Source organism: Pelophylax lessonae, assembly GCF_965119305.1.
Source record: "Pelophylax lessonae genome assembly, contig: HAP1_SCAFFOLD_924, whole genome shotgun sequence".
In the NCBI taxonomy this organism is placed as follows: domain Eukaryota; kingdom Metazoa; phylum Chordata; class Amphibia; order Anura; family Ranidae; genus Pelophylax; species Pelophylax lessonae.
The window spans coordinates 2955-29432 of NW_028119435.1; the positions used below are offsets into that span (position 1 = coordinate 2955).

At 41.3% G+C, this 26478-nt stretch overlaps 1 protein-coding gene across 1 annotated transcript; it reads left to right on the forward strand.

Moving 5' to 3' along the window:
- On the forward strand, nucleotides 1-25622 carry LOC309544094 (cadherin-22-like; the record flags this gene model as incomplete). The annotated part of the gene is made up of 4 exons (XM_082276475.1): nucleotides 1-295; nucleotides 375-494; nucleotides 18529-18696; nucleotides 25387-25622. Coding segments are annotated over 4 exons (819 nt in total), but the record flags the coding sequence as incomplete, so codon positions are not given.
- Nucleotides 25623-26478: the final 856 nt, after the last annotated feature.

Genomic DNA, 26478 nt, shown 5'->3' on the forward strand with positions numbered 1-26478 from the left:
ATTCATTCAGATTCAGATGAAGGCGATGGCTCCATCAAATACACAATTTCTGGCGAGGGTGCTGGATCCATCTTTATCATCGATGAACTCACTGGAGACATCCATGCCACTGAGCGTTTGGATCGGGAGCACAAGACCTTTTACACATTGCGCGCCCAGGCCAGAGACAGAAACACAGACAGATTACTTGAGCCAGAGTCTGAATTCATCATTAAGGTTCAGGATATTAATGACAGTGAGCCTCGATTCCTGCAGGCACCTTACATTGGAAGCGTTGCAGAGCTGTCCCCAGTGGGTAAGTCTTCTTGACAGAGTAAAATGGCCAAGACAAGGTGAGTAGATGTTTTATAACTTTGTGTCTTTGCTTTGTACAGGAACGTCTGTGATGGCTGTATCAGCGTGGGATGCTGATGACCCAGCTTATGGTAGCAGTGCAAGAGTGGTGTACAGCGTCCTAGAAGGAGAGAAGCATTTCACTGTGGACAGCAAGACAGGTGAGTCCCATTTGATGGTACCTGTCTACTAAAAGTACCAATGGCTCTTCATTATGCCCAATAGATGAGGCTGATTGTAAATACTTATTTATTATGATCGTTAGCTCCATCTAGTGGCAGTAATGGGATATTATCCTGATTCACCCTATTCTATATAAAAAATATCATTCAACTTGGAAAGAAAATAGCTTAATAACAGTTGCCCCTATTTGCACAGTACAAATGTACACGTAGTTGCACAGAATAAATAGCTTGCCAAGTTTTTTATAAATAAATTCTTTTGTGTATGAAGATGCAAGCATTTGTAGCATTCTTGGTATGAAAAAACACATGATGTATAGCTGATGTTATTTGCCACAAGGCTACAATAGTCCTATCTTTAAGAAGTCGCTGAAAAATTAGTTTGTCATTAGAACAGTCTTGACTTCATTTCAGAGCCCAAATTGACAGGGTCACTTTACCATAGAGTCAAATAGTCCCTAAGCTGGCAACACATAGGGCAAATTTTAGCTATTTTAGTCAATTTCAACCAGCTTTCGATCTTTTAAAATAAATGATTGCGCTCTACCGCCAATAGTGTCCACTGAAAAAGAAAAAATAAATAAAGCTGGACCTAGGGCAAAACAGATATTGTCTAAATCAGCAGACACGCTACAGGAGATGGTCAAAGACCATAGACACACTACAGGAGATGGTCAAAGACCACAGACACACTACAGGAGATGGTCAAAGACCACAGACACACTACAGGAGATGGTCAAAAACCATAGATACACTACATGAGACTGTCAAAGACCACAGACACACTACAGGAGATGGTCAAAGACCACAGACACACTACAGGAGATGGCCAAAGACCATAGACACACTACATGAGACGGTCAAAGACCACAGACACACTACAGGAGATGGTCAAAAACCATAGATACACTACAGGAGATGGTCAAAGACCACAGACACACTACAGGAGATGGCCAAAGACTACAGACACACTACAGGAGATGGCCAAAGACTACAGACACACTACAGGAGATGGTCAAAGACCACAGACACACTACAGGAGATGGCCAAAGACTACAGACACACTACAGGAGATGGCCAAAGACTACAGACACACTACAGGAGATGGTCAAAGACCACATACACACTACAGGAGATGGCCAAAGACTACAGACACACTACAGGAGATGGCCAAAGACTACAGACACACTACAGGAGATGGTCAAAGACCATAGACACACTACATGAGACGGTCAAAGACCACAGACACACTACAGGAGATGGTCAAAAACCATAGATACACTACAGGAGATGGTCAAAGACCACAGACACACTACAGGAGATGGCCAAAGACCACATACACACTACAGGAGATGGCCAAAGACCACAGACACACTACAGGAGATGGTCAAAGACTACAGACACACTACAGGAGATGGCCAAAGACTACAGACACACTACAGGAGATGGCCAAAGACCACAGACACACTACAGGAGATGGTCAAAGACTACAGACACACTACAGGAGATGGCCAAAGACCACAGACACACTACAGGAGATGGTCAAAGACCACAGACACACTACAGGAGATGGTCAAAGACTACAGACACACTACAGGAGATGGCCAAAGACCAAAGACACACTACAGGAGATAGTCCCTAAGCTGGCAACACATAGGGCAAATTTTAGCTATTTTAGTCAATTTCAACCAGCTTTCGATCTTTTAAAATAAATGATTGCGCTCTACCGCCAATAGTGTCCACTGAAAAAGAAAAAATAAATAAAGCTGGACCTAGGGCAAAACAGATATTGTCTAAATCAGCAGACACGCTACAGGAGATGGTCAAAGACCACAGACACACTACATGAGACGGTCAAAGACCACAGACACACTACAGGAGATGGTCAAAGACCATAGACACACTACATGACACGGTCAAAGACCACAGACACACTACAGGAGATGGTCAAAAACCATAGATACACTACAGGAGATGGCCAAAGACTACAGACACACTACAGGAGATGGTCAAAAACCATAGATACACTACAGGAGATGGCCAAAGACTACAGACACACTACAGGAGATGGTCAAAGACTACAGACACACTACAGGAGATGGCCAAAGACCAAAGACACACTACAGGAGATGGCCAAAGACCACAGACACACTACAGGAGATGGTCAAAGACTACAGACACACTACAGGAGATGGCCAAAGACCAAAGACACACTACAGGAGATGGCCAAAGACTACAGACACACTACAGGAGATGGCCAAAGACCACAGACACCCTACAGGAGATGGTCAAAGACTACAGACACACTACAGGAGATGGCCAAAGACCAAAGACACACTACAGGAGATGGCCAAAGACCACAGACACACTACAGGAGATGGTCAAAGACTACAGACACACTACAGGAGATGGCCAAAGACCACAGACACGCTACAGGAGATGGCCAAAGACTACAGACACACTACAGGAGATGGCCAAAGACCACAGACACCCTACAGGAGATGGCCAAAGACCACAGACACCCTACAGGAGATGGCCAAAGACTACAGACACACTACAGGAGATGGTCAAAGACTACAGACACACTACAGGAAATTGTCTGAGCACGAGAGTCCTAAGGCTAGATTTTGGGCACCAGGAATTCAAATAAAAGAAGTATACATCATTTTACCAGAATCTGGAGTCCCTTTTACAACTCTTCCAAATCTGGGTAGTAAGGATGAAATAACACCTACACTTTGCCTCTCTGTAGGATTTCCTGTAATAAAGACCAATCACTGCTGCTCTATATTTGTGCAGGTTGACTGGCCTTGTACCCCCCCCCCCCCCCCCACTACTGTATTTTTCTACAGCCTAGTGGGTCCCACCCACAGTTCTGCTCTCTGCACTGGCTGTGTACAGCGCAGTGATGATGTCACTACCACTTTTGCAAGGTAATATCTGTGTTTTTCGATAATGTGGTGCTCACAACGTGCATACAGAGTAGTTTAACATCCTTTGTGGCTATAGAGAAATATAATTAAATGAAAATTTTTGTGCCAGGAGTTAAAGTGTGAACGGTATGCTGTCTTGAATTGTTCAGTTATTTTTGTGATGAAAATTGGTTGCAAATAGTTGAAATTGTGTGCAAATTGCAATGTGTTTGTAAATGTGTTGATCTGACAGGTCAAATCTGACTGTGGGTGGCCAGCTTTTCTTTGTGTGTGCAATAAAGAGGTGATGCTCCCTTTTGGTCTGTTAAATATACTACTAAGTTATCTTTTCAATAAGTGCAATACATAGCTGTTGGTTCTGCCAGAAATCTAGTGCTCTCCTTACATTCATACCAAGGTGTTCTTTAGTCCTAACACACATTTGGATAATATTGTACATCTGCAATTGTTATGGAAAAATTGCTATTCTATACCAAACGAGATATTGCTCCTAAAATGGAAATTAGAGAAGAGAGGATCCTAAACTATATCTAAACCCAATACCAAAAATGTATTGCAGCTTACCAGTCCTTAGATGTGTTGGTTGCATTTGTTTTCTTTTTTTTTTATGCAGTATTAAACCCAAAAGCAAACATTTATTATAGTGCAGCTTACTAATTCTTAGATGTGGCTGCATTTATTTTTTATTTTTTAGGCTTTCTTTCTTTTAATTTCATCTGGTGATCCAGCTATTTAATCAGTCTGTTTCAAAACAACAAGCTCACCAGCAGAATGTATCAGTTACAGGGATAAGCAAAACCATTTAAGAATGTCAGGGGTGCTTACAATAATCAGCTTTTATTTATTTATGGAAACCCTTTATCCCTAAAGGAAAAAACACTGTTAGCTCTAACTGCTTATAAAGTATTAGTTGGAGTTATGTTTCAATTTGCTAGTGTATTTATATCCGCTAGTACATCTATCACTCCCCCCCCTCCCCCCCAGACTGGGAATGCTACTGTATTCATTCCTCCAGAGTGGGTGGACCTTAACCGCTTGCTGACCACCCTATAGCACATTTACTGCTACAGGGCGACCGCGCTATGCAGGATCACGTATATATACACTACCGTTCAAAAGTTTGGGATCACCTAGAATCGTCCTTATTTTTTGAAAGAAAAGCATTGCTTTTTTCAATGAAGATAACATTAAATTAATCAGAAATACAGTCTAGAAATTGTTAATGTGGTAAATGACTATTCTAGCTGGAAACGGCTGATTTTTACTGGAATATCTACATGTACAGAGGCCCAATTCCAGCAACCATCACTCCTGTGTTTTAATGGTACATTGTGTTAGCTAATCGTGTTAAAAGGCTAATTGATGATTACAAAACACCCTTGTGCAATTACATTAGCACAGCTGAAAACTGTTGTGCTGATTTGTGAAGCTATAAAACTGGCCTTCCTTTGAGCAAGTTGAGTATCTGGAGCATCAGCATTTGTGGGTTCGATTATACTCTCAAAATGGCCAGAAAAAGAGAACTTTCTCCTGAAACTCGACACTCTATTCTTGTTCTGAGAAATGAAGGCTATTCCATGCGAGAAATAGCCAAGACACTGAAGAGTTCCTACAACGGTGTGTGTACTAGTCCCTTCAGAGAACAGCACAAACGGCTCTAACCAGAATAAAAAGAGAAGTGGGAGGCCCCGATGCACAACTAAGCAAGAGGACAAATACATTAGAGTCTCTAGTTTGAGAAATAGATGCCTCACAGGTCCTCAACTGGCAGCTTCATTAAATGGTACCCACAAAACGCCAGTCTCAACGTCCACAGTGAAGAGGCGACTCCAGGATGCTGGCCTTCTAGGTAGAGTGGCAAAGAAAAAGCCATATCTTAGACTGGCCAATAAAATGAAAAGATTAAGATGGGCAAAAGAACACAGACATTGGACAAAGGAAGATTGGAAAAAAAGTGTTATGGACAGACGAATCCAAGTTTGAGGTGTTTGGATCACACAGAAGAACATTTGTGAGACGCAGAACAAGTGAACGGATGGTGAAGGAGTGCCTGACGCCATCTGTCAAGCATGGTGGAGGTAATGTGATGGTCTGGGGCTGCTTTGGTGATTGTAAAGTGGGAGATTTGTACAAGGTAAAATACATTTTGAATAATTAAGGCTATCACTCCATTTTGCAACGCCATGCCATACACTGTGGACAGCACTTGATTGGAGCCAATTTCCTCCTACAACAGGACAATGACCCAAAGCACACCTCCAAACTATGCAAGAACTATTTAGGGAAGAAGCAGTCAGCTGTATTCTGTCTGTAATAGAGTGGCCAGCGCAGTCACCAGATCTCAACCATATGAGCTTGACCATATGGTACATAAGAAGTGCCCATCAAGCCAATTTAACTTGTGGGAGGTGCTTCAGGAAGCGTGGGGTGAAATTTCTTCAGATTGCCTAAACAAATTGACAGTTAGAATGTTTAAGGTCTGCAAGGCTGTAATTGCTGCAGATGGATAATTCTTTGATGAAACCAAAATATGAAGAACACAATTATTATTTCAAATAAAAATAATTATTTCTAACCTCGTCAAAGTCTTGACTGTATTTTCTATCCTTTTTTCATTTAATTTGATGAATAAAAGTGTGGAAAACATGAAATTGTCTGGGTGACCCCAAACTTTTGAACGGTAGTGTACGTGATCCTGCGCTTCTGGGTATCGGGTGCAAATGCATATTAGGTTTTGGGTTTAATATCACTTTAAATTAAGTACATTTTTTGCAAGTACAGAAAAATACCTGTTAATCCTGCCAAAAATCCAGTATCTTCTGCTGTACAGAACCAACATCCAAAACAATGTTATCAGCTTTCCCAGTCCTCTCTGTAAACAGGGAGTAAAGGACGAGGTGTTCTGCGGTCCAAAGATACTTCCTGTCCCATTGAGTGAGCTTTGCTTGCCACCCTTGGATATAAAATATGTTACTGGCAGGATAAGAATAAAGAAAAGGAAGCCTGAAAAAAATTTCAGAAGGGGAAAGTATGGAAGCTGCAATTCCTAGCCTATCCTTGTGAAAATGCTGGTTGTCTGGCTGTCCTGCTGATCCATTGATTTCAGTTCACTGATTCAATGACCCAGAACAAGCTTGCAGCAGGGCAGGAGTTCTCACTTCTAACTTTTCCAATGCTTGTTCTTGTTCCTGGTCATTGGCTTCAAGCACCGAGCCATTGGATCAGCAGGACAGCTAGGCGACTAGCATTTTGTGAAGGAAGCCAGAGAAGGCAGCCTCCGTATTTCTTTCAGGACGGGTTTCCTTTAAGCTTCCTTCCTACAGCATGGCCAGCACTACACGACGTTTGCCAGTTATTGATGTCTTTCAATCAACAATAGGTAGCTGTCACGGATGTTTATTGGTGATGGTAGAAAATTCATAAGTCAGCACTAACATTATAAAACCTACATCACAGCTCAATACAACAAGCTGCCAGTCTTTAATTACACATTCCAGGTGCAAACATAAGCAATTTCAGTCACACCACTCGTGCGTTGCTTACGATCGTACATGTGTAAATCTGACAAGTGCCGGAATATGTTGGCACACAGACAAGATGTGTGCAGCAAACAACGTTTTATTTTCTTTTTTTTCTTTTTATTCTTGAAAATTGATGAGTTGCTTTTCAGTAGCATAACTATCCGGCCTACAAAATATTCACCAATGTGACAGGTACACTTTAAGGGCCGGTTCACATCACATTTTCTGTGTACGAATGCAATTTGCATGTGCGTATTTTAATGTGTTCTGGTGCGTTTTTGATACATTCTGGTGCGGTTTTCCCCTTTTTTTCATCTCAACTCAGGACATGTGCGTTCATTCTGCTGCATTCTGGTGTGTTTTTGATGCTTTTTGCTGCGTTCAATGCAGAAAAAATGCAGCATGTTCTACTTTTGTTGACTGCATTGGAACACACTGCACTGATGTGATCTAGGGGCAGTAGTGGCTGGTGCTCCATGGGCCGGGGGGGAGGGGCGGCAGACGGCCCACACCATTCCCCCCCCTGGACAGGACCACACCAGCCCGCACACCATACCCCCCCCCCCGGTCACCGGCTCACTTACCGTGAACATGTGGAGGGCAGGCAGCAGCGGCGGCGGTGGCTTCTCCTCAGTCTCCTTCCTCCTCCTCCTCCTTGGCCAAAAGCATGGCTTCTCCTTTCGGCCAATTGGGAAACGGGTCTCAGGACCCACTTCCTGATTGGCCAGGAGGAGAATCCATGTGACAATAGTGAATATTCATCTGCTATTGTCACACAAATGGGTGGGCTCAGGGCACAGTGCTCTGCGCCCCAAGCCCACCCTCTTTTGAAGCCTATTAGAGCCTCTGGCTCTAATCACATGCATCAAAAAAAACATTGGAATCCATGCGTCCGGTGCCCTTCATGTAGATTAGGGGGCCGAACACATGGATGGGGGGGCGGCGCCCCTGCGCCCCCAATGGATGGGCCACCACTGTCTAGGGCCTATGGAAAACATGGAAAACACTGTGCATGTGTTTTTGATGCAGATTAAAAATGCAGTGAGGCATCTGGTATGAACCAGCCCTAAGGGTTCCACATGTACCACATCCAGTGTGTTTTTTGATCTGCATCATAAATGCATGGACAGTTTGTTACATGGATTTCAATGGAAAATTCACACCACTGCAGTGTATTCCAGTAAGTCAACAAAAGTAGGACAGGAAGCAAAAGAGCAAAAGCGCCACTAAATGTAGTAGAACAAGTGAAATTTATTATGCCCCTAATTTGGGCTACTCACACAAGTGGTTAAACAATAGGCTCATCTGTAATGGATGGTCCACAGTGCCATGGAGGTAGTCCGCCTGTATCGCTGGGAAAGCCGCGTTGGTAACTCTGGAGCTGTTGGAGGAAGTCTGCAGTGTAGTGCTTCCTGCCCTGAAGGATTGCAGCATGGACCGCAGCACAGGACAGGCGGCGTTAGTGGTGGTGACATCACAAGACCAAGATGCTTAGCGACGCATTTCAGAGCATGCGCCGTGCTAATTCCGAGCATGTGTGTTCCTTTCTCAAGCGTTTCCTCTTCTGCTTCGATCTTCTAGGACTGCCAGCCCATTTATATGAACTTTAACAGACTGAGATTTACTGCCCTTGCGCCTACCATCTTCCAAATGTTTGTTGTAACAAAATTAGGACATGCTGCATTTTTTCTGCAAGGAACTACACTGGAATGTGGCAAAACGCATAAAAAATGTGGTGGAACACATCACAGCAAAAGGAAAAAACTCTTTGGGGAAAAAAGAGGGGAAAAAACACACTGGATCAATATGCATCAAAAACGAGCTTGCAGGAATGCATCCGGAACACATCTGGACTGCGTTTCTGCGGTGTGAACTGACACTAAGGCCCCTTTCACACTTGCAGACCACTCAGATCCGCCTGTCAGTTTTTCAGGCGGATCTGAACGGATGCCCCATGCATCTCTATAGGGCATCGGATGTCAGCGGAGAGATGTCCGCTGACATACGATCCTGTCTATCAAATCCGGACGGCTGGAAACCCTATTTTCCATCCGTCTGGCGGATCAGATGGGATGGGATTCCCCCCCTAGAGAACAGTGGGGATCTGACAGCTCTCTCTCAGCACACAGCGCGGAGACACAGCTGCCGTCCGCCTTCTCAGCGGGGAATTGGCAGATCGATCCCCCGCTGAGAAAAACGGAGTCCGCCGACGGAGCGGTCTGTGTGAAAGGGGCCTTAAGGAGAACTAAAATGAAAATGAATATGCAGGACTAAGACCATAAAGCATGCCTAAACCCAAGGACAAGCATTTTATATTTTTTAGCTTATCAGTCCCTAGATGTGGTTCGCCTTTTGTTTAGTTTTTTTTTCCCTTTTATTTTCTGTTTTAATGTATTTATTGGTTCTATAAATCAGTATTGGAAAAGCAAGCATATAAATCGCCCAAGCAGGGGCTAAAGAATGATCAGATATTACAGAATAATCTGCAAGGGTTTACGATCATAGCAAGTGAAATATAAAATGCAGCACTGAAAAAGAAATCCTATGTATATATGGAAATGTAAATACAATAAAAAATAACGATAAAATTCTGGAACAGTCCAATCCACCCATGCACCATGGCAAGTGAGGAAATCCGTCTAATAGGTGCTTGAAAAAGTGAGAACCTCCACCACACGTATAGTGACCAATTGGCCTCTTACCGAATACAGGTGACCAATGCTCTCACAAAGGTCATTAACGCTTTTGCTCAAGGCAGGACGACCAGATTCCCAAAATGGTGACAGAAGCTCCTAGATTTCTTAGATCTCCTTCCAAGGATAGGATCTATCATGTAGTGTCCCTCTCAAACATGGAATAGAGACAGGGAAAGACCATGGTGCAGTATGTTCCAAATAAAAGCGTTTATTTAAAATAAAATGCACTCACCACACGTAAGAACATGAGGGACCTTAAGAATAAAATTCAATGATCGCTGGCAGGCGATACATTCAATCCGGCTTGTGACGTCGACGCTGACAGCTCCGCCTACATGTTTCGCAGGCAACTGCGTCATCAGGGGGGGGAGGGAGCAGCGTAATAGACGTCTTTTAAAGGCCAATGGAAACCGGAAGTGCAAGCGGTCAATCGGCACGCCCTCCGAGGTCACACAGGAAGTGAAACCACGTATGGACCGCATTACGACACCGAAAGGGGTTCTCAGACCTTAGAACTAAAGGCTGATGAACCGGAAGTGTGCCTTCGTTCCGGAAACAAAACAAATGATCATCTCCCGGAAAGATACATCCACCTGCCATGGGAAAGATCATTTAACGATAACTCATTATACATGGATAAAAAAGGTATATGTCCACAAATGGGAAATATTACCAAAACTATATCAAAAAACATGAATTATTGTAAACAGCCCCATAGACCATCCAAGGACTCATGGGAGCTAATATGTAAAAACCGGATGTGGATCCCCAAACCCAAACCGGGGGAGAAATACAAGAATTAAAATCAAAAAAGAGTCGAGGTCACAAGCCAGAAGAATTACCAATATAACAAACATATACAATGGTGATGTAAAAATCCAAGAAGTATACAATAACTCAAAGCATACAGGTTAAATGAATGTGTACAATCTAACACAACTTGATATAAAACTTAGAATCAGAAAATAATTTTATACCAGCATAATAGTCCATAACAACATAAAACACAATGTCCAAGGTTAACTGTTGTTAATGAATGAATTGAGATCCAGGTCTACATTCAAACCAACATTAAACAACTCTAAACTATTGGGATGATATCGATAAGTAATGAAGATAGGTGTGCGCAGCCTATTGCATTAGGGTGTGCACCCCAAAGTTTAAATACACATGCATGTGTTTGCCTACATGTACATGGCCCCGATACATTACTCTCCCTGCTGGCAAAGAGAAATAGAGCAGAGCAGGTCCGAGGGAGATCTTTCCCATCTCCTCACTGGCAAACAGAGCGATAATGCTATGTGCCCTAGGTGATTAGGGTGTGCCCAGGTACACCCGGCACACCCTGTGCGCACGCCTATGGTAATGAATAAAAAAAAAACACAAAAAGGCCATATTCCCACGACCTACTCAGTCACCCCAAGGGTGACTCATCTACTGCAACCAACCCCAGAGGACGGCAACTGTATAAACAAGACTAAAGAGGAGCCAGAAAAGAGTGGAGGGAAATAAAAGAGGATCAAAGTAAAGAGAAAAGGAGATAGAAGGGAAGAGGAGGGAAGAGGACACCTCACACTCAGAAGCTCCGATGGAAGCAGATAAGGCCCAAACAAGTCGGTTGGAGTGAGGGAAACTCATAGTAGATCCATGGTTCCCAGACCTTGAGTGCGTTATTCAGAATTTTCCTTTATTTTCAACCCGATGATCCTGCCAGTAACACACTTCCTGTTCTAGGGTGGCAACGCTCATGCACTCTGCTGTATGTATGAAGGAGCAGCGTTGTCACCTTATGACAGTAAGTGTAATGTGACTACAGAATAATTCTGCCTCTCTTTGCCTTCACAACATGGGGGGATGTTCTGTTCATAGGGAGAACTGGAAGGCTGATAGCATTGTTTGAGACTTCAGTTCTGTACCTAGCCTTAAAAAAATAAAATAAATGCAACATATCTGTGGTCTGGTAAGCTGCAATATATGACATTTTTATTCTTGGGTTTAGACATACATTCAGTTCCTCTCTCAACCCCTAATTTCCAATGCCTCTAGTTAAACAGAAAAGCAATTCAAAATATTAGTAGTTCCTGAATTAAACATTGTTTCTTCCAAATGTGTTGCTTCCTGAATATGAGCACTGTTTACCCAGACAGTGCTGGGCCCCCTGTGCCTCTGGGTCTCATAGCAATTCCATGGTCTGCTATGGCTATAGTTCCCCCTTGTGAATATGTATTTAATTTGTTGTGTGAAATGAAATACAAATGGCAATAACAGTGTATTAACCACTTTACCACCGGAGGATTTTGCTGTCTTCCGTCCAGGCCACTTTTTGCGATTTGGCGCTGTGCGATTTCAACTGACAATTGCGCGGTCGTGCGACGCCGTAACCAAACGAAATTTACGTCCTTTTTTTCCCACAAACAGAGCTTTCTTTTGGTGGTATTTGATCACCTGTGCGATTTTTACTTTTTGCGCTATAAACAAAAAAAGAGCGTTTATTTTGAAAAAATAACAATATTTTTAACATTTTTTTATATGAAATTCCCCCCAAAAAAGATGTAAAAACCAATTTTTTAAAAAATTTTTGGCCAATTTGTTTTCTGCTACCTATGTTTGGTAAAAAAAATCGCAATAAGCGTATTTTGATTGGTTTGCGCAAAAGTTATTGCGTTTACTAACAAAGGGAAAGATTTCTGTCATTTTTGGTGTTTTTTTTTTAACGCGTAATGGCGGCGATCTGCGATTTTTTTTGTGGGACTGCGACATTGCGGCAGACAGATCGGACCCTTGACTGACATTTTTGACACTTTTGGGGGTACCAGTGACATTACTGCAGTAATCAGTGCTATAAATATGCACTGTTACTGTAAAAATGACACTGGCAGGGAAGGGGTTAATTTTATTGGAGAGGGAGGGGTTAATGTATGCCTGGTGCTTACTGACGTGTGGGGGGGGAGGTGACTGAGTGAGTCATGGACAGATCGGATGTCCAGCTATGCTGAACAGTCCGATCTGTCACTCCCTGTCACTATGGAGATCCGCCCGCTTGTGTTTACACAGGCGGGCGGATCTCCACACTAGATCCCCGGCGATCGGGGCAGAGCAGCGGCGATCGCCGCTGCTCCTCCCCTGGCCCGACTCCCGCTGTGAATGAAAACAGCAGGAGCGAGCCTCCGGCGGCGCGCAAGCGCCGCCCAGAAGGGGGAGTGTCTGACGACGTTAATACTACGTCGTCAGATGATAACGAACCACTTTGCCGCAGTAGTATTACCGTACTCAGACGGCAAGTGGTTAAAGAGGAACTCTACTAAGGACTATTTGCATCTAAACTAACAACATACACTATATAACCAAAAGTATTGGGACCCCTGCCTTTACACACACATGAACTTTATTGGCATCCCAGTCTTAGCCATAAGGATTCAATATTGAGTTGGCCCACCCTTTGCAGCTTCAATCCTTCTGGGAAGGCTGTTCACAAGGTTTAGGAGTATGTCTATCGAAATGTTTGACCATTCTTCCAGAAGAGCATTTTGGATGAAAAGGCCTGGCTCGAAGTTTCCCTTCTAATTCATCCCAAAGGTGTTCTATTGGGTTGAGGTCAGGATTCTGTGCAGGCCAGTCAGGTTCCTCCACCCCAAGGTGGCTTATCCATGTCTTTATGGACCTTGCTTTGTGCACTGGTGCGCAGTCATGTTGGAGCAGCAGGAAGGGGCTATCTCCAAACTGTTTCCACAAAGTTGGGACCATGAAATTGTCAAAAACATCTTGGTATGCTGACGCCCTAAGAATTCCCTTCACTGGAACTAAGTGGCCAAGCCCAACCCCTGAAAAACAACCCCAGGCCATAATCCCCCTCCACCAAATGATTTGGACCAGTGAATAAAGCAAGGTCCATAAAGACATGGATGAGCGAATTTTGGATGGAGTCCTGACCTCAACCCAATAGAACACCTTTGGGATGAATTAGATTGGAGGCTGCTGCCAGGCCTTCTCGTCCACATCAGTGCCTGACTTCACAAATGCATTTCTGGAAGAATGGTCAATCATTCCCATAGACACACTCCTAAACCTTGTGGACAGCCTTCCCAGAAGAGTTGAAGCTGTTATAGCTGCAAAGGGTGGGGCAACTCAATAGTAAACCTTACGGACTAAGACTGGGATACCATTAAAGTTAATGTGCATGTAAAGGCAGGTGTCCCAATACTTTTGGTAATATAGTGTATAAAGCCTCATATACCCAGAAGGTTTTTTTTTTTCTCCCCTGGACGCCTTTGCTCTTGGCAGGAAAAAAGCAGTGGTAAAAACAAATTTAGACATTTCAAGCCTTTGTGCATTCATTAATTCCATTGGCCAGAATATGAATTTATTCTGGCCATTGGAATGAATGAATGTCAATTACTAAGCACGTTTAGGTTTTAGAAACGTGTCCAGACGTTCTCCATGTTTTTCCTAAAGCTCCTCTTCTGAAGGTGCAAGTGATGTTTTTTTTTTTTCAGACCTCTAAACGTCTGTGCATAGACAGGATGAATAAAAAAGCCAAATGCCTGTAAAAGCAGAATTTTCAAAGACCCATGTGCTATATTTTACAGACCTAAAGGTAGTAAATAAGAGATGTTACATTGTTAGAGTTTACATACCCTTTAAAAAAAAAAAAAAAACTTGTGACCATTCCTGCTTACTATGTTTGAAACAGCCATCTGTAGTCTCCATTAGAAGCTAACTGACAAGGTGACAACCTAGGAGCACAGTTGGGAGACAGCGACAGTATGTTGTCATGCCATAACAGGTTTTTTTTTTTGGGTTTTTTTTGTGCACTTATCCAACAGATATAACGAAATTCATTCAATGGTGCATTAAATAGAGCAAAAGGGAGCAAATAAGGGGCATTCATTGCTGAGGTTTACAGTTCTAAATAAAACAGTGGCCATGTCTGCCTAATGTGTGTTGAAATGGCCACCAGTAGTCTCCATTAGAAGCCCTGTGGGAGTGACAAAATAGGAGCACAGTTAAAAGACAGGGACAGAGCATTGTCACCCTATACCAGGACATGTCTTAAAGCGGTGTTCCGCCCCCCATCTCCTTTAATAATTAAAAGTCAGCAGCTACACATACTGTAACTGCTGACTTTTAACCTCCCTGGCGGTATGATTATGTCAGGAATTACATACCAAAAGCGGTACAATTGTTTTCATGGAAATTTGGCGTTATGTATTATAGGCCTACAATTCTTAGTAATTACTGACTTAAACCTGACCAAAATAAGAGTCTAGTAGACATCCCAGATGTGATAAATTTGAAACACAAACGCGTGAATTATAATCGAATCAATAATATTATTTTATTATTTAATATATATAATAAAATTATATTATTGATTAGATTATAATTCATGCATTATATATTATATATAGATATATGTGTGTGTGTGTATATGTATATATATATATATATATATATATACACACACATATATATATAATATATAACGCATGAATTATAATTGAATCAATAATATAATTTTATATATATATATATATATATATGTGTGTGTGTGTATATATATATATATATATATATATATATATATATATATATACACATATATATATATATACATATATATATATATATATATATACATATATATATATATATATATGCATTTATATATATATGCATATATATATATATATATAATATAAAATGTGTTTTGTGTTTTGTGCAACGTTTTTTTTTTTTTTTTCGAATTTCCCTCCCTAGTTCAGCTCCCATGCAGCATTGCTGCTGCAGGGAACGGAACTAGGAAGTGATCACACCGACGGAGGACGGAGGAGCGGGGGGACTTTCGGCTGGCGATCTCAGCAATGACAGATCATCGCTGGATCGCCAGGAGAAGGTAAGAGAACACCGCTGCGCTCTCTGCACATCCACCCCGAGCGTGACTCGGGGTTACCGATCCTGCAATGAAAAATCCACCCCGAGTCACGCTCGGGATTACCGCCAAGGTGGTTAATATTAGGATACCTACCTGTCCTGGAATCCAGCGATGTCGGCACCGCAGCTGATGTTTCCATCAGCTGTCGGATAGTGCCGCCGCCATTGCCGGTAAGGGAACCCGGCAGTGAAGCCTTGCGGCTTTACGGTCAGGTCCCTACTGCGCATGCGCGAAGTGCGCTGTGCTCGGTTACTGGCCTGGAAGCAGAGGGAGGAGTACGGGGCCAAACTTCTGATGTACCTTTCAAGTACCCGCTCGCCCCCCCCCCCCCTCGAAAGGTGCCAAATGTGGCACCGGAGGGGGGGGGAAGAGACAGATAAGCGAAAGTTCTACTTTTGAGTGGAACTCCGCTTTAGCAGGATCACCAGGTATTTTAATAATGAAAGCTGTCATTTTAAAAATATTGAAAATTCCTTTTAAAATTACATTATTATGCTACAGATTATATAAGATTTTAATGATTGATTTTACATATACTTTAACCACTTGACCTCCGGAAGATTTACGCCCCCCCCCCCTCTTCATGACCAGGCCATTTTTTGCGATAGGGCACTGCATTATTTTAACTGAAAACTGCGCTGTCATGCGACGCTGTACCCAAATAAGATTTTTGTCATGTTTTTCCCACATAGAACTTTTTCTTTGGTGGTGTTTGATCACCACTTGGTTTTTTATTTTTTATGTTATAAACAAAAAAAAAAAAACAACAATTTTGAAAAAAAAAAAAAAAAACACTAATTTATACTTTCTGCTATAAAACATAACCCATAAAACAATGTAAAAAAAATAATTTCTTCATAAATTTAGGGCAATATTTATTCTGCTACCAATTGTTAGTAAAAAAAATCCCAATAAAAGTATATTAATTGGTTTGCATAAAGTTATAGTGTCTACAAACTATGGTGTATATATACTGGAATTTTTTTTTTTTTTTATACTATTAATGGCGGTGATCAGCGCCTTACGGTGGGACTCTGATATTGTGGTAGACAATTGGATCAAACTTTGCAGGAAAGAAAACTCATTACTTCCTCCCTGTCAGGATGGAGCTCTGCCTTGTTTACATAGACAGAGCTCCATCCTGTGTCTCCTCCCGCCGATCGGCAGGTGCCAGCGAACATCCATTGCCTGGCACCTGCAGATCAGCTTCTGCAGTGTGCAATGACAGCAGAAGCAGCGCACACACACTCACCCCCCAGGCTGCAGTGCAGAATCACATTTATATACAGTATGTAATTCTGCACAGAACAGCCATCCTATAGCAGTATATCTGCTACGGAGTGGTCGGAAGTGGTTATAGAATATGTAAACCGAACATTTCATATTCCTGATATGTGCTGCTGTACCATGTACTTGAATAAAAAAGTATCCTGTTTTCTTTGTATTGCTTCCTTTATGTGAAATACCTGGTGTTCCTGACAGTCCCTCTGCTTTCTTATTTAAAAAAAAAAAAAACACTGACCACACTAGGCATGAGAGCACAGAGCAGTCAGTTTTCTGGCTGTGCTGAGAACTCAGCCTGCTCTCCTCCAGCGATCAGACTTTTTTTTTACCCCCACTGTACACTAATTCCATGGGAAGACCAGTGTTCTGCTGTTTCTCCTCCCCTGGATCTCTGAGCTCCTTATGCAGCTGAGAACAGAGATTATGCGATTACGTATAAAAAGATGGGTGGGGGGTATTTATTTATTTTCTTATATATATATATATATATATATATATATATATATATATATATATATATATAGATAGATAGATAGATAGATAGATAGATAGATAGATAGATAGATAGATAGATAGATAGATAGATAGATAGATAGATAGATACATATATACATATATGTAAATATGTATCTATCTATCTTTCTATATCTATATCTATCTATCTATCTATCTATCTATCTATCTATCTATCTATCTATCTATCTATCTATCTATCTATCTATCTATCTATCTATCTATCTATCTATCTATCTATCTATCTCTCTATATATATATATATATATATACACACATATATATATGTATATATCTATAGATATAGATATATACATATATATGTGTGTGTATATATATATATATATATATATATATATATATATATGTATATAGGTAGATAGATAGATATTTACATATATGTTTATATCTATCTATCTATATATCTATATATATATATATATATATATATATATATATTTTTTTTTTTTTTTTTTTACTAATGTTTTGCCTTTCATTTCTATTTTAAACTGAATGGGTTGTTTTACAATGTAAGGGTTCATACTGTAATTATTTTACAGGTCTCAGAAATATAAAAATATGCATGCATGCAGTTAGCATTTTCATGGGGGCGCAATGGCAGCCCAATTATTCTTAAAGGTGCCCTTTATTATTTCTATATCTGTCTTTATTATGTCAATGTATTTAGAGATGAACATTTTACTGACTGTAAAATATAATTATGTCTGTTGAATGGCGTGGGACCGTGCAGTCACAACTTATGTGGTCATAGTTGGTAACGTAATAAATGTGACCTGGAGGGACACATTGAATTGTTTCTGGTCACCGCTATTAAAACCGTTTGCATTATTCAGCTGCCTTACAGTCATGGTGAGTTTATTGATTCAAAATTCAGGCCAACTGCTTTTTTTTTTTTCTGAATGTATGCATGAAGAGTTGTCCACCCAGCAGGGACTCGTACAATCCATGAATTATGATTGCCTGGCCTCTTTTATTGTGTGATCCTCTACACATCACACGGACCAAATCAAATACTGATGAATGGACGATTCTCCTGATTCCGTCATCACTGCTGGGATGCTGATCTGTGAATGTATCTTGCATCTTTATTCTTAACTATTCCTTTTTATCTAGGTGTGATCCGGACGGCAGTGTCAAACCTTGATAGAGAGTCTCAGGACCGTTATGACATTGTGATCCAGGCCACGGATATGGCTGGTCAACTGGGAGGACTTTCAGGGTCAACAACAGTCACTATAGTGATTACTGATGTGAATGACAATCCGCCAAGATTCCCCCAGAGTAAGTCAGAGAGAACAAGAATGAATCTTTTTTTTTAGGTATGAGTCTACCTTAGCTATTGCAAGGTTGTAGCCACTCTACCAAATACATTATGGTTGACATTGAGCTAGAGGTTGTAGTAACAAAAGCTAATACTTTTTATAAGAGTTCTATGCAAGTTAGTAATAAGAATAATGGTGGCCATTTATAATATTCCCATCGCACACTTTTATCTTAGACCAAAGTATATATTGCCAGCACACCACAGATCTTTGAGATATTGTCCAAACATTTATTCAGATGATCACACCACATTGGTAAGTAGTGGCAACATGGTAAGTAAATTGCAACATTTCGGGGCAACACAGGACCCCTTCATCAGGCATGTGTCACACTGGTTTGTGTTTGACCGGCCCACCCCCCAAATTTAACACAGTGGTTAGAGGGGATTGTACACTTGTCATGGCCACTACAAAAATCATATCTCTTTTACCTTCAGTGAATGGGGAAATGCTGCAACAGCACTGCAACTGTGCGCAATACATGCAATTGCGTTGCGGTGGTGAGGTCTTTACAGGGTAAAAATAGGCAGTGAGGAGATGAAAAATTGCCTTCCAGCCACCTGTCCAATGCCTTCTGAAAAACGATCCACCATTGTTCACTTTAAAAGAGGGCAATGCAGGTATAAAGGAACCATAATGGAAAATATACTACATGGTGCTCTCCAATGGCATCTGCATTTGAATATACGGAGAACACATAGGGGTTGATTTACTAAAACTGGAGAATGTAAAATCTGGTGCAGCTGTGCATGGTAGCCAATCCGCTTATAACTTCAGCTTGTTTAATTAAGGTTTAACAAAAAAAAACTGGAAGCTGATTGGTTTCTATGCAGAGCTGCACCAGATTTTGCCCTTTCCAGTTTTAGTAAATCAACCCCATACGCAAGTGAAAAAAAGCTTAGCTGAAAAGTCAAACTCTTAGCCTGTTTTGATTGTGCCTGGAATGGAATGGGAGTTTGATCCATCTTAAAGCAATAGTAAACTCTTTGATTAGAAAAAAAAAAAATGTGGACCCCTGGGCAGTTTAAGCCATATTGTGCTAGAATGCACTGCATACTAGCATATTATTGCAGACTTACCCTAAAACAAAGCCTCCAGCAGGGCACTGTCACCGCTGACAGGGATCCCATAGACCCAGTCTTTCTTTCAGGTTTGCTTGAATGGCCGTGCCGCGATGGAGTCACTCCCATGCATGTGCACTCTCACGGTTATGGCCGCACCACAGAGCTCTGAAGGGATGGCATGCCATCAGCTGCTTCATGTGTTAATATCTGCTAAACACCGCAATTTTAGGAGATAATCACTGTACCTCAGCCTTTCCGTACCTTTTGAACACTGGGGAACCCTTGAAAAAACTTTCCGGGCTCAAGGAACCCATACTATTAATGATTATATCCACAGCTCACACTACATTAGTGTGATGGCTTCTAGGAAGCATGCACCTTATATTTGTGGTCATTGGGAGGGAACCCCTCCCTTACAGATAGCTAAAAATATTATTGGGAGGGAACCCCCTATAGATAGCTAAAAATATCATTGTTTTTGAGAGGAAGAAGTCGCTCACTGCTTAAGGAACCCTTATGACTCGTTTCCACTGAGCGGTAGGGTTCGGTTCGGTACGGTACGCTATTTTTGCTGTTTCCATTGTGAATGGTACCCTAATTCCGAACCGTACCGTACCACTTTTTTGGGACCCTTTCGTTGGGGTACCTAGCACATTAGTACCGTACCAACAGGGTGGAGCTACACTCCGCAGAACTTTGATTGGTTGACAGAGAATCGTCTATCACAGCTTTCCTGCTGCCCCACGCCTACCATGAAAGGGTACTATTGGCAGTGGAAACGCAAGGTGTACCGTTCCCAACCGTACCGTACTGAACCGAACCGTACCGTACCACTCAGTGGAAACGAGGCATTAGAAACCACTAAAGGAACCCTAGGGTTCCACGGAACCCTGGTTGACAAAGGTGGCTGTACTTACAGGTAAGCCTTCTCGTAGGCTTACATGTAGGTACAAGTTCAAAAGCAGAGTTTACTACCACTTTAAGAGATGTTTCATTTTAAATACAGGAGAGTGATTTGAACCATCTTTAATTAAACCTTTATGAAAAAAATTAATTAGTGTTATACCTAGAGGTTGCTATGGTAAATTTGGAGATAAGTACAGTTGTATTTAGCTTGGTATGGGATATAGTGTGCACTAAATATGTCAAAATTAATTTCATTTTACGTCCTCTACAGTTTTATCAATTACCTTTTAGGTGCTATAATGAGAGACAGCTACATAATAGAAGAAAAAATATATTTGAGCTTTACCAATATCAGATGTCTGTCATTCTGTTTATCGTAGTACTAGCAATTTCTGAAATCAGTTATTGTAAGCTCAATTTAGCAGTCAAAGTTTCCAACAGAGGTAATGCTTGAAGGCAGAAATTACACTGAAAGAAGCTTGTATTATAGATTATTAAATGTAGACTTTACAGTACAGTTTAAAAAAACAGAAACAATATAAAGAACTAATAAAGAGGAGGCATATGGCTTAGTGCTGGGAATAACGGAGGAGAGAGCAGGCAACACAATCTCTACGTTTTCTGAATTGTTCTAATCACAGTAGACATCCTGAAGGATTGCTGGAAGCTGAAGCATCTTGGCTAGGTTCTACACCAGCTGTTTAAAGTACTTCACTAAGAGGCGTATTTATAAAGACCTGCGGTATTCACTCTCTGCACGCCACAGGACATCGCTGGAAAGGCTTCACAATGATCCTTCATTTTACATTTCATTTATAAAATGTTGAGCATTGTGTGGAGCATATAATGCACTGCATTGTGTTTTCTGCATAATAGGTTAGATGACAAGTTTCCACCTCCAAGAAAACGTTTTCCCCCAAATTATTTAAAATGGAATGAAGGCTGCTCAACCATTGTTGGGAAGGAGCAGCAGCGCCAGCTGAGCTAGTGAGGGAAAAACTTTAGCACGTTTGCTGAGAACTTTAAGAATAATTTGCTCCATGGTGCTTGTAGCTTCAGAGGACAGTGAGCATTTGTTAAAGGTCATTTAATGCGTGTTAAAAATATGTAAATTCTTAAATATCCAAAAATTGGTTTACTTTAAGTTATACATACAGGAAAAAAATGAAACTGATAGTTTTTACTTTCACTGAAAAGGCCAGACTTACTTCCTCTTACCTCCTGAGATTTTTTTTTTGGGCTATTAGTAGGATAAGTGACCTAATTGACTGGCATGGATGCTCAGGAAAGTGTGTGGCATGCCCAAATTTTACAGGGAAAGCTGAAATTTGGATATATGTTCAGATTTCTACATCTCTAGATCTAAAGATCGTTTCCACATACAGTTCCCATCGATAGTAACCTTTGAGTATGTATTTTTTTTATCATATTTAGTCAAATAAGTGACCTGATTGACTAGCATGGAGGCTCAGGAAAGTGTGTGGCATGCCCAAATTTTACAGGGAAAGCTGAAATTTGGATATATGTTCAGATGTCTACATATCTAGATCTAAAGATCGTTTCCACATACAGTTCTCATTGAGAGTAACTTTTGAGTATGTATTTTTTCATCTTATGCTCAGCTTGAACTGTTCAGGTTTGTGACTTGTTTACTGTCAGAGCGGGATTTGGAGGGTACATAGACAAGGAAGGCCAGGTTCATACTGTAAGGAATGTCGCTCTTCTCTCTACGACTAATATTTTGGATCTTCATATTTCCTATAATCTTTGTGTTGCAAGGAAGATAGTTGTGTGTACTATAGTACCTCCAAAATTGCTTTAAGCAGTCCCATAGAATCTCCATCTATAGCCCCATTCATTAAAAAGAAAATTCTGGGAACACTATGCACTCCAGTTTAATATTGTGCTGGGGTTTATTGTTTGCCCTGACATTTGCTGGGGGGGGGGGGGGTTACTTCTTGCACTTATCATTGCTTAACTTGACACTTGCTGAGAGTTATCATTGCTGGTTCTGACATTTGCTAGGGGTTATTATTGCTCGCCCTAATTAATGCTGGGGGTTGTTGATTGGAAGTATTATTGCTGACCCTTACACAGGGGTGCCTGGGGCTGTACAATGTAAAACTCAGGCATATTTCCTCAACTGGGTATCACAGGTGCTGTATACAACCACCGACAGAAATCAAGAGCTGTACAAAAATTCAACCCACAATATAGACTATCTGCATCAAGGGGCATGTATCCATATGCATGCACATGTTAATACCTGTGTACAGCCATGCACAGCTATAGATTTCTATGGGCAGCTGTATGCAGCACCTGTGGCTTCCCGGTTGGGAAATACACCCATATTGTCCATTGTACAGCCCCAGGCACCCATGTTCATGAGGCCTGGGGCAAAGGAAAGCACACCCCATTTATTGCTAACTTGCAGAAATGGAACACAACATACATATAATTACTTTCAACATAGTAGCAATTCAAGTCACAAGGAAAAAGACGCCAATTTATTTTACAGAAGATACTAACATATAGAATAAAGAGACCAAGATACTGGATCTAAAAGCAAACATATGTAGCACTGTCCTCGTAGGGCTTGCTGTATAATGACTTTTTGGGCCTCCTCTTATTATACCAGCACACAGTCACTTAGGGAACAGTTCGCACATCCCTCCTCACTTCCGATGGCTCATCACACTATAAACAGTCCAGGGGTGTTGGTTTTTAGTGTTTATTTTGGAACTTGGATGGGAGAAGGGAATAGTGGGATACTCCAACTGTAACTATTCACAATGGATAAGGACAACTCTCGCTTGGCCTCACCAGGTTGCTTGTGAAAGCAGCTGCACTGCTTAATCCATACTTCCACATGTACGGAAAGGGTTAAGTCTCCTTGCTCTTTTCTCTCCAACAATAGACTTGGTGAACCTACATTATCTTCAGGATACTCACTAGCATCCTCTTTATTGACATCCATCCACTGACTCTTCTGGCTGCATGGGTGGCCCCCCCTCAGGTCATGCCCCTTGACACAGATCTGTACTCACTGTACTGCAGAATCAGATCATCCAATGTCTCCCCTTTCAGTCAGCTTCACTGGACCTCTGGGTTCAGTTCCTCACTAGCACTCTCTAGGCCCTCAGGTCGACTACCTGAGGCCAGATGGCACCTCTACATAGGAGGAGGCAGCCACCCCCTCCCTCCAGGACTCCGCTATCCAGCCAAAAGACCCCGAGAACATGTGCTCCTGGCTTTCATACAGTATCCCAGCATGCACCGAGGCACTTTTCCTCTGCCAAATCACCAGGGCTGTATTAACCTCCCTGGCGGTATGATTATGTCAGGAATTACATACCAAAAGCGGTACAATTGTTTTCATGGAAATTTGGCGTTATGTATTATAGGCCTACAATTCTTAGTAATTACTGACTTAAACCTGACCAAAACAATGGTCTAGTAGACATCCCAGATGTGATAAATTTGAAACACAAACGCATGAATTCTAATCGAATCAATAATATTATTTTATTATTTAATATATAATATATATAATAAAATTACATTATTGATTAGATTATAATTCATGCATTATATATTATATATAGAGATATGTGTGTGTGTGTATATATACATATATATACACACACATATATATATATATATATATATATATATATATATATATAATATATAACGCATGAATTATAATTGAATCAGTAATATAATTTTATATATATATGTGTGTGTGTGCATATATATATATATATATACACATATATATATGCATATATATATATATATATATATGCATATATATATATATATATATATATATGCATATATGTATATATATATATATATATATATATATATATATATATATATGCATATATGTATATATATATATATATATATATATATATATATATATATATATATAATATAAAATGTGTTTTGTGTAACGTTTTTTTTTTTTTTTTTTAATTTCCCTCCCTAGTTCCGCTCCCATGCAGCATTGCTGCTGCAGGGAACGGAACTAGGAAGTCATCACACCAACGGTGGACGGAGGAGCGGCGGGACTCTCGGCTGGCGATCTCAGCAATGAGAGATCATCGCTGGATCGCCAGGACAAGGTAAGAGAACACCGCTGCGCTCTCTGCACATCCACCCCGAGCGTGACTCGGGGTTACCGCTCCTGCAATGAAAAATCCACCCCGAGTCACGCTCTGGATTACCGCCTAGGTGGTTAAACGCCTGTGCACTCATTTGTCAGGTTTCCTCCCACTGTTCAACATGCCTCCCTATTGGACCAGTATAAAACAATTTGCAGACAGAATGAGTTGCACCTGAGCACAATGAGCAGACCTCACTAACACATCCTGCTCTCTGGTAGGCAGAGAACAATATAGATTTACCTACAGCCCCTCTGGTAAGTAGACACTACTCAAAGCTATACTTTCTCTCTAGCACCTACCTAGGCGGGTGCTACACATATTTTGAAATTGAACAAGGATAATGTTATTAAAGTGTGCCTATTATAGCTCCCCCTAGCAGCAGCCTAGAAATATAATTGCTGGGAGGTCTATTCATTTAGCTGCTACACATAGTAAAAGAATTGAATAACAAAATGAAATCAAAGGAGACATTAATATGTTACAGACCTTCTCTCCACTTTTCAGAGCTATACCGGTTCAGTGTGTTGGAGACTGCTCCCCCGGGCTCAGTGATTGGACGACTGAAAGCTGAAGATGCTGATGTGGGAGAGAATACAGACATGTTTTATCAGATTCAACAACAAGAGATGGCAGCATTGTTCAGCGTTACAACTGATGCAGTCACCCAGGAGGCGATCCTGAGCATTCTTCAGGTATGGTTTAGCGAGATGAAAGAAGAAGCTGAAATATACAGAACAGTGGTAATGAGGCATCATCAGTAATAAATATTGGATGAACCCCCCCTGGAATAATAGCTCAGCAATAGTTCAACTATTAAAGGCTCCAGTTTAAAAAAAAATAAAACCACTCGTGTATTTAGACAGTAAGCTTATGCTATGAAGGAGAAAGGTAAGGAACGGACTATGTAATGTAAGTTTTAGTGTATTTTAACATTCAAGGCCTACCTGTGCTGTATGCTTATGTACTGTTTTACTGATGTCACAGCAAACAACAAAGATGGGTGTAGCAAGATTCCCAGCCGTTTTGCTGGATATGGGTCCCCCTGGGTCACCGGGTGCAACAAAAGTACCTTTGTGCATGTTTCTCCAAGTGTGAGCACTGAGGCAATGACCAGTCCAGTATCTTTGGGTTTTTTGTATTTATTGAGAACTTGGACGGGAGAAGGGAATGAGTGGGATACTCCTTTAGCTCAACTATGCACAATTTGCTGGGGACAACTGAAAATGTGGATTTGTGCTGACTTGACGCTGGCTAGATGACGATCGACGCGGGTTGAGGCAGGTAACGCTGGCTTACTGCCTGTTAACTCCAAACTGACTTTGGACATCTTTCTTACATAGAGAAGTCCTCTTTGAGCTCCCTTGAGCACTCCTTGCTGAGGTAGCTACTTCTACTACTGCTGCACTGCCTAACACTTCAGGGCCCACACCTGCACCCCCTCTCACTTATCTTCAGGGCTTCAACACTGGCACCCCCTCTCTCTAAACCTTCTCCACAGGTTAGCTGGCTCCCAGATCCCTCTGACCTTCTGGAGTGATCCCCTCTCCTAGGCAGACCCCTGGGGGGTTTCAAGTACTCACAACACTGTTTTTTCCC